The following is a 10,136-nucleotide window of genomic DNA, read 5'->3' as shown; positions in this document are numbered from 1 at the left end:
AGCCTTCTATGGACTATTTTTTGGATTTCACATCTTGTTTTTTTATTCTTTTATTATTAATAATAATCAATCAATTAAACAATTACTTATGCTTTTAAAAACCAATATTAGCAATTAAATTTAATTATGGGTTAGAATTAGATTTAGAGAGAAAATGCAAATGTTCAAAGGCTTAGAGGGGTATTAGTTATTTTTATCTAAATTTAATTTTTGGGGCCAACAAATTTAATTTAAAAGATGAACCAACCTTTCTTTTGTCTCACCATACATAATAATGTAACCAACAAATTTAAAAGTATTTAAGGCCTACCAATGTCTAATTAAATTTTGTAAACAACATGATTGGTTTTAGACATTTCAATCATAATGTTTTCTCTTTTACCTTCTACAAAATAACCCATTTCCACCAATTTTCTTTACATATTTTCCTATTCATTTCCCTTATAACTTTTCTATTCCTCAATTATATACATATACATATATTTATATAAATTATTAATTATAATAAATGAGTTAATTATTCTATTTTATTTTTAAATATAATTATAAATAATAAAATAATTAAGATAAAAAATTAAAAATCAATTTAAAATGTTATATTTTGTACAATTTAATATAAAATAATATTAATCAAAATGGATTAAAATTTTAAATTAATTGATATTGATTTAAATATGAAATGATACATATAAATAGAAGTAAATCCTCTGCAAAAATAAATATGCTTTCAATTCTCAAGAAAAAAATATGTCCAATGGATCTTTTAGAGAGATTTACCACTTAGGGGCTGTTTATTTACTTCAGAATGATTAAACACGGAATGATTCAAATGTTTAATGATTAAGAGGCTTTGAATGGTTTGACTCTGAATGTGACATGTTGTTTGATAACTGGCTCTGAATGATTCAAAATGTATTTCTGTGCTGAATCATTCAGCACTGTTTTGTTGAATCAGTTAGTACTGAATCATTCAGAGATGCAAAACAAACACGCTGAATGTTGAACGGTTCAGCATTCAGCGCTGAACAGTTCAACATTCAACACTGAACGGTTTAACATTCAACGCTGAATGATTCAACATTCAACGTTGAATAATTCATCATTCATCGTTGAATAATTCTATTAAGAGGAAAACAAATAGCATTAGGTAGTTAAAGTAGGACCATTGGCATGTGCAAACGATCTCTCTCTCTCGAGAACCAGACACTCGGCAACTATTTTTCACTCTTACTTCCAAAATGTTTTTAAGAAAAAGTTAACGCCTTGTAGAAAGTAAAAACTTTTAAACACTCCGATTTTTTCTCTTTTCCTTTGTCCCCGCCGTTTCTCTCTCAATCACAATTCTCCTTTAATTTCGTTGATCATATCATCATAATGTCACCATAAACCCAAACTTTGCTTCCAAATTTCCTCACTTTCTCTATCAATTTTCTCAAGGAAAAAAAAAGAACAACAATGAAGAAACCCCATTTTCTGGGATGTCTTGCTTTTCAGTTTCTTGCAGCCATTTGCTTCTTTACTTCACTAGTCTCTTCTCAGATCAGCCCTGATTCACCAGCCATGGAAAAGCTAAAAACAACCTTAAAAATCCCATCTTCACTCGATTGGTCTGACCCTGACCCTTGTCAATGGGCTAAAGTGGACTGTCAAGAGAATAGGATCACCAGAATCCAAATACCAAGCAAAAACATTGGTGGAACACTTCCACCTGAGCTCAAGAACTTGACTCAGCTCACCATCTTTGAGGTAATGAACAACAAAATCAATGGTCCAATCCCGAGTCTTGCTGGTTTAACTCAGCTGCAAGAAGCTAACTTCCACAACAACAATTTCTCATCTTTCCCGCCAGATTTCTTTACTGGTTTAACTTCACTGACCTCCATTCACCTTGACAACAACCCTTTTGAGCCATGGGAGATCCCAAAGAGCTTAAAGGAAGCAACTTACTTGAAAACTTTCTCGGCCAACAATGCTAACATCAAAGGCAAAATCCCGTATTTCTTTGACCCGGAAACTTTCCCATCTTTGACAGAACTTCATTTGGCTTCAAACAATCTTGAAGGAGAATTGCCTGTTGAGTTTTCTGGTTCAATGATTCAGTCTTTGTGGGTTAACGGGCAGAGTTTGAATGGCACAATCGAAGTGATTCGAAACATGTCTTCTTTGACTGAGGTATGGCTTCACGAGAACAAATTTTCAGGTCGTTTACCTGATTTTTCAATGTTAACTCAGTTGAGGAACTTGAGTTTAAGAGATAATCACTTCGCTGGTATTGTCCCTTTGTCTTTGGTTAATTTGAAGTCACTTTATATCGTGAATTTGACTAATAACGAACTTCAAGGGCCGACGCCTCGATTTGCTGATCATGTGATTGTTGATATGAATGCCGGTAGTAATAGATTTTGCTTGGATGATCCCGGCGTTGCTTGCAACGATCGCGTTAATATATTGTTATCGATATCGGAATCTGTTGGATATCCGGATAGTTTCGCTGTTGAATGGAAAGGGAATGATCCTTGTGACGATTGGCTCGGGATTGTATGTGATCGAGGAGAGATTGTTTCCGTTCTTTTAGCAAAGAAAGGGCTTACCGGTACAATTTCTAGCAACTTTTCGATGCTTACTTCATTGAGAACGTTGGATCTTTCGGATAATAATCTTACCGGGGTCATACCAGCAGAGCTCACTACATTGACAAAGCTCGCTCGATTAGATGTCTCGAACAATCGGCTCTATGGAAAGATACCATCATTTAGGCATGATGTTGATTTAGTTACTGCTGGAAACCGAGAAATTGGAAAACAGAGGGTTCCTAGTACATCTGGAGGCAAATCCCCTGGTGGTGAGAGTAATGCTAATCCTTCTGAAAATGGTGAAAAGAAATCCAACAAAGGCACAGTTTTGGGTTGTACAATTGGTGTTGTTGGTGGCTTGAGTCTTGTTGTTTCGGTCATCTGTTTGTGTGCCGTAAAACGAAAGCGTACTAGTAAGATACAGAGTCCGTCTACTTCGCTTGTACATCATCATCATTCCAGTGACCGAGGTGTCAAGATAACCGTTTCTGGACCGAACGTTACTGGTCAAAGTGACACGTTCAGCAACATGAGCAGTGGACCTACTGATGTTCACATGGTTGAGTCCAGTTGCATGGCAATCTCGATTCAAGTTTTGAAGAATGTCACAGATAATTTCAGTGAGGAAAATATATTGGGAAAAGGTGGTTTTGGGACAGTTTACAAAGGGGAATTGCACGATGGGACGAAGATTGCAGTGAAAAGGATGGATTTCGGTGCCATAAGTTCGAAAGGTTTGGCCGAGTTTAAGTCTGAGATTGCGGTTTTTACCAAGGTTCGTCACCGCCATTTGGTTGCAAATCTTGGATATTGCTTGGATGGAAACGAGAGGCTTCTTGTTTATGAATACATGCCTCAAGGGACCCTCAGCAGGTACCTATTCAACTGGAAGGATGAAGGCTTGAAACCACTCGACTGGACTCGGCGACTTACGATTGCCCTAGATGTGGCTCGAGGTGTTGAGTATCTACATGGACTGGCGCAGCAGAGTTTCATTCATCGAGATCTTAAGCCATCAAATATTCTTCTCGGAGACGATATGCGTGCCAAAGTTGCAGATTTCGGATTGGTTCGACTAGCTCCCACAGATGGTAAACATTCAGTCGAAACAAGACTTGCAGGAACTTTTGGGTATATGGCTCCAGAGTATGCTGGTAATCAGTTTCATTTTTCTTCATTTTCTGATCATAAATGTATGCACATTATGCCTTTCCCCCCCCCCCCCCCCCCCCTCTTTTCTTTTAAGATGCCTCTGGTTTCTTTTGCTTCCACCAAGGCTTTTGATTTACGGGATGAAAGCATTAGACTGACATCACTAGCATTTCGGCAGTTACCGGACGAGTGACTACAAAGGTGGATGTATTTAGCTTTGGTGTAATCCTCATGGAGTTGATCTCTGGCCGTAAGGCGCTGGATGAAACACAGCCCGAGGAGAGTCTGCACCTCGTGACATGGTTCCGTAGGATGTACGTAAATAAGGACACATTCCTGAAGGTCATCGACAAAACCATTCATCTCGATGAAGAAAAACTTGCCAGTATTAGAACAGTGTCCGAACTGGCTTGCCACTGCTGTGCAAGGGAGCCCAATCGGAGGCCAGATATGAATCATGTGGTCAATCTGTTGTCATCGCTAGTCGAGCTCTGGAAACCAGCACAACCTGATTCCGGTGACATATATGGCATTGACCTCGAACTGACTCTACCACAAGCACTCAAAAAATGGCAAGCATTAGAGAACAGCAATTTGAATGATTCTTCATCATTCCTGGCCAGTACATACACTACACAGACCAGTATACCTGGCCTCCCATCTGGGTTTGCAGATTCGTTTAGATCGGCTGATGCTCGATGAAAACGATTAACGTACAACACATGTTGTGGCTTTGATTGTTTGTTCTAAGATGTTTGGTCTGTTCGTTTCTCACTGTAAGACTTGCTTTTCTGCTATATTTTAGCCAGGGCTGATTTGTTTCTTCCCATTATTTATCTTTGTAATCTGAAGCAGTTTTAATATTTTCTGACTTCTTGTAGAAATGTAACAAAAAAAAAATGAAGCAACAATGCGTATCCCGACTAGTAACAAGATAACGTCGTAAGTTAAAATAATTATCAAGATTCAAACTCAAGCGAACTGATTCAGAACATAAATGATAATCCAAAAGCATTGATATCTATAAGATGATTTGAACAAGAAAAGGAGTTGCATTCAGAAATTTCACCGAGTTTTGAGTTCTACACGAGAACTTATGATTCAGAACGAAAAGGAAATGAAGAAAGTATATCAGATTTGCCTTGGTGGTTTCATGGCTGATGCTGATGTTTACGACTCGAGTATTTATATGCAGAGCGTCACCTCTAGTTCTGGGATTCGGCCACCTCCTTTCTCTCAATTAGTTTGATGAAATTGCGAACAATTGTTTTTCCTTCGGAAGTTATGATGCTCTCTGGATGGAATTGAACACCCTACAATTTCCAATCAATTTGCACACGAAAGTAAAGTTAATCAAAATAGCTTATAAAACAGTTCTATTAATGACTCACAAGAAATGGTAAGTGGAAACTAAGCATAACAAGATGGGGAGTGAAAGTTAAAAGCTACGTGGACTTAGGTGTTCATGTGTGATTATGACATCATTATAAAATCGATACCAATGACATGAAAATGTTGGATCGATCTAATCAAATATCATTTGATGAACTTAAAAGGGTAGGAGATTAGAACACATTGCAGAAAGAACAATAATTCAAGACCCTCATTCAAACATTCTTAAATCAATTACTTAGTCAAACATTAAGCCATGGTCCAAGTACTATGATTCTCCACAGCTAAAATTATGCTCAAAGACTTATGTTAATCTGACTGGAACGCAAGTGTCAGATAGTCACCGAGAATTTATTTCTATGTTAACATATACAATTATTCTAGAGACGGTGATTGAAATATACCCGCAGAAATTTTGGTAGTTAGGAGGGAACCTAATTTAAGTGAAGATCGCAGAAAATACATTTCCCACAAGCCAAATCGGCTTGTAACCAATTGGTAGTAGCCATATCTTCTAGATCAGCAAATCATTGTACTAATACGTTACAAGTAAATGAGGCCGCAAGTCTTACCTGTAGATGCTTATATACTTTGTGCCTAGCAGCCATTATCAGTCCATCTTCTGTCCAAGCAGTAACCTCAAGTGCTTCCACGGGGAAACTGTCTTTTTCAATCACGAGGCTGTGATATCGGCCAACATTGAAAGGGCTAGAAAGGGGCAATAATAGTAAGAAAACATGAGGTGTAAATAATGAAAACAAAATGGAAATTATTTTAACTTAAAGAGTAAACAGATGCTTCACAAATGTCTAACAAAAAGCAGACGGTTAGTAGTATATAAGGAAAACAAGGTTTCGACCAAGTGTGCGGAAAAACATCGCATAACATCCACATGGCCGCTTGGGGCCAAAGCGAGGGGTAGTTTGCGATGAGAGAGAGATTGGTTTTATTTTCTCAATATGAGCATAGCAAAGAGTTCAATAGTGATTATATACGCTTATACTATGACTTGACTTCTTTGTCTATAGCTTTATTAACTCCCTGCTCTCAATCACCCCTTCCATTGCCAATCCAGGAAGTGGCATGATTGATGACAGAGCATAAGATTTCATTATCAATAAATGTTCTTCTATAACTTCCTCACCTTCCATTTACAAATATGAGATTTTAATGAAGATAAGCTTTCTTTCTACCACTCTAATTATTTCAATGGCCACAACAATTCTATGCACATTATGTGTAATGCAAGAACATCATATCTAACATGATATGTAGATCTATTACATTGATTAAAAAAAAGCTTAGAGGGAGCGATATGCTTTGACATAGAGTCGAGAATGTTTCTGGAGGGACATTTAAAGAAATTGCAGAAATAGAAACTCTTTGAAGTTGAAACCAGAAAGAATTTTCATGGTTTTCAATTTTCATTAGTCCAGAATATCCTACACAACAAACTCTCTAGTCTTTTATCTATTCCTCCCCCTTCCTCCTAATTGAGGATGATTCTTGATACATATTTTAAGAAAAATGCAAAGGTAGAGGAATCAAGGCGTAGAAAATGTTAGGTGATTAGAACTCAAATGGCTGAGGGGGTGAAAATGAAAGAAGATAAAGTAGAGAGGATGGAATTTGATGCCGTCAAATTCAAGTGTACAGTAAACACGAATTTGTTCGATTTTACCCTGTCCACTCTTTTATTATAAAGTATATAAAATTCCCTGAAAGTTGAAATTTGTTAGGAGAAAAATGCTGCTAAGAAATCTTGATATTCGAAAGGTAAAAAGAGAGATCAATCTAAAAGACGGGACATAACTTAAGCACACCAAGAATTTTAAAGGAAAATCAGGTCTGAAGAAGTAATATATACTTTGACAATCCGCAGAACAACCCATCTTCCTCCCTCTCATCATAATATACAAGAGAACTTTTGCCATGCATAACACCAAAGGGACAACGAACAATCTTTCCTGCAGTTTGAAATGAAGTCAAGCAGAATATGTTAAAATCCCACCATCTAATAGCTCAGCATCAGTAATAAACATGTACAAGTATGAAGTAATATCCAATCTAACTTATCGCATCCTAGGACACTTACCACCAAAAGCCTCACCAATGCACTGCAAACCCATACAAACACCAAACACAGGTACAATGGGTCCAAGTTCCAAAACTGTTTGCACTGAAATTCCAGAATCTTTGGGTGTTCCTATACAAAGGTTACAAAGTGTATGGCATGCTTAAATATGAAAGATTCTTATTTACTTTTAGTTTAAAAAGATATCTAACAAACTATTACCTGGACCAGGGGAGATGAGCACTCCTCTAGGTTTTTTCCTACAAATGTAACAAGAAAAAGTTGTCATTTACTGAAACAAATCTTTAGAGATATGTTAACGAATAACCATTAACACAACTAAATTGATTAAATGATATTACACAAGTCAAAAGGTTAGTTCTTACCTTTTCAACTCTTCTACAGTTAGCTCATCATTTCGGTAAACCTCAAAGTAACATCCAGCTTCTCCCATATACTACAAAATTAAATGTCAAATCTAAGAATATTTTGTTCTTAGTCAAAATTCAACTCGGAAAAGACTAAGAGAACAATCAAACGAAAATATTTGAAGCCAAGGAAATTCTTTAATTAACTCTTATGGCTCCTTCCATATGGCGACAACCAAATGTGCCCCATCAGCTGTTTAAAAGAGGAAAGATAAGAGAGAAGTGAGGGTGAAACCCCTACATTGGATTCCAGATGTCACTCTATTCCCTAATAGTCGGTTTCTCTGTGGTTATTCTTATCAGGGTAAGAAAACACATTTCTAATAGAAGTGATAATCTCCAACCAAAGAATTATTGGTACAAATAGTAACATTCTATTGACTTTCATAGATCAAGATCACCATGCTCAGTGGTCGCCAGGATCAAAGATGCCAAATTTGACTAACCAATTCAACAGGAATCACTTTGAATATCATGTTTCTTACTAAAACCCACAAACTATATTAACTTTCATTTGGCAACCACAGCCATAAAAAAAACATCATTTTTATTGAGGCAAATATTTATAATGAAACACCTCATCTGAATGCGAATCCTTCCCTTGAAAAGTAAGAACTAGAGAACTATAACAAAAAACAATAGATTTTCTATAGACCATGTACATCATACACACACACACATATATTCATGTATATGTGTATGTATCTTATCTCATTTCTTATTAAAGGAAACAAACGTAACCAAAACATTTTCCCCCTTTTACACTTGGTTTAATTGGGTTTCCTAAACTAAAACTAAATTATCAAGTCTTCCCTAACGATCAATGTACACACTCTCACAAGCAAATACGATAAGCTTCCTGATGAAACAATTATATCTAGCGATTATATTTCCCATCATTTTTCCAGTAGATTTGTAAGCAATCAAACATCAATTCAGAGCAAGTCTTAAACCATAAAGACAGATAAGAGAAGGCAAAAGATTGGCCAAGAAAAAAAGGAAACGGATTCTAAAATTGCAATTGATTAAACCTGGCAAAGATTGTAAGTGAAACTATCGTAATTGTCAATGACAGCGATGGGATTCTTGCTGCTTTTCTTCTTCTCCAAAACTGAAGAGTTTGAGTCCAATACAGTCGATGCTAATGATGCTTTTACAACAATCCCAGTTCTCTTTTTCTGCAAAAAACCAACCCCTGCAAAACCAAAAAAATAAAATAGAATAAGTTGATACTCTTTGCACCAACAAAAAATCAAGAAAAAAAAAGGAGAGAGAGAGAGAGAGAGAGAGAGAGAGACTTGATGGAGGAGAGAGTCTGGCTAAGTGAGAGAGAGATGAGTTTTGAAGGGTTTTATCAGAAAGTACAAGTTTTGGTTGAAGCAGAGTTGATTGGGTTATAATATTAGCTGCCATTTTTCTTCCGAATGGAGATTTGTGCAAGAATGGCGTTGAGTTTCCGCCTTCCTCAGAGAATCTGCTCCGAAAAATACAAGTTTGTACATTTTGTGTAACAGATGCGTCATATATACATGGCAACCAACGGACTTCCTAGTCAGCGCTGAGTTGGTGCACCTTCGATTTAGGAATTTCATCCTATTCGATTTTGAATATTAGTTAAGATTTAGCATGATAATCAAACATTGATTTTTTTTTTTTGATAAAACAAACAATGGTTTTATTTTTATTAAGTTAGTGTCATTTTTATTGAACATGTTTGTTTTTTTAATAATTTAACGATTATAATTTTTTTCGTCATTAACAACATATATATATATATATACACAATTATTTAATTTTAAAACCTTTAGAGAAATTAATAATTTTTTAATAAATGAGACCAAGTTTAAACATAATTATTTTATTAAAATAAATTAATGAAACATGATAATTAAGCATATTTTTCAAAGCAATTACATTGGGTAAATATTTAAAACCACCTCCCAAGTTATAATTTTAAGAATTTTTTTGTTAATCAAAAAGTGAATTATATCACACCAAATGTGAGATGTGATTTTAGGGGGGGGGGGAATTCTTGTAAGTATTATTTTTTTACGCAATCCAAACATTCAATTGTTAAATTAAATATTTATTTTATGATTGATAAATCTTATATTTGAATTAAATTGCATTTGATACAATATTTTTATATTATTAAATTAAATTTAATATTTTACTTTTTATTATAGTATAAACAATCATTAAATCTTTTTTTTTGGTATAATTGAATTTATCTTTTAGCTTAAGTAATAATTATAAAATTTTATCTTTTATATAAATAATATATATATATATATATATATATATATTAAAAAGCTAAAATTTAAAGATATTATATAAATAATATATATTCACACTATGAAGAGGAAGTCGAGTAAGAAAGGTTGGATGGTAATCAAGATAGACTTAGAGAAAGCATATGATCCATTCGAGTGAGGTTTCATTGAGGATATCCTTCTGGATATTGGTTTACCTATTCAGCTGCGTAATTTGATCATGCAGAGTATAATTACACAAATA

The 10,136-nt window shown here is 35.1% G+C and overlaps 2 protein-coding genes across 2 annotated transcripts; one reads left to right on the top strand and one right to left on the bottom strand.

Annotated features, from left to right (window-relative positions):
* The first annotated feature begins 1,380 nt into the window (after positions 1 to 1,380).
* LOC120203731 (receptor protein kinase TMK1-like) lies at positions 1,381 to 4,549 on the top strand. Its single transcript, XM_039203922.1, has 2 exons — positions 1,381 to 3,727; positions 3,904 to 4,549. Exons 1-2 carry the CDS (start codon positions 1,456 to 1,458, stop codon positions 4,425 to 4,427), a joined length of 2,796 nt encoding a protein of 931 aa, XP_039059853.1. The 5' UTR covers positions 1,381 to 1,455; the 3' UTR covers positions 4,428 to 4,549.
* Positions 4,550 to 4,784: 235 nt separating this feature from the next.
* LOC120203674 (anthranilate synthase beta subunit 2, chloroplastic-like) lies at positions 4,785 to 9,101 on the bottom strand. Its single transcript, XM_039203865.1, has 8 exons — positions 8,918 to 9,101; positions 8,651 to 8,814; positions 7,578 to 7,648; positions 7,414 to 7,451; positions 7,213 to 7,323; positions 6,985 to 7,084; positions 5,690 to 5,825; positions 4,785 to 5,038 (listed from the first exon to the last, which is right to left on the bottom strand). Exons 1-8 carry the CDS (start codon positions 9,030 to 9,032, stop codon positions 4,931 to 4,933), a joined length of 843 nt encoding a protein of 280 aa, XP_039059796.1. The 5' UTR covers positions 9,033 to 9,101; the 3' UTR covers positions 4,785 to 4,930.
* Positions 9,102 to 10,136: the final 1,035 nt, after the last annotated feature.

The sequence above is a fragment of the Hibiscus syriacus genome, unplaced genomic scaffold (genome assembly GCF_006381635.1).
Source record: "Hibiscus syriacus cultivar Baekdansim isolate YM2019G1 unplaced genomic scaffold, ASM638163v2 tig00010263_pilon, whole genome shotgun sequence".
Taxonomy (NCBI): domain Eukaryota; kingdom Viridiplantae; phylum Streptophyta; class Magnoliopsida; order Malvales; family Malvaceae; genus Hibiscus; species Hibiscus syriacus.
This window is presented reverse-complemented; position numbering and strand designations above follow the sequence as displayed.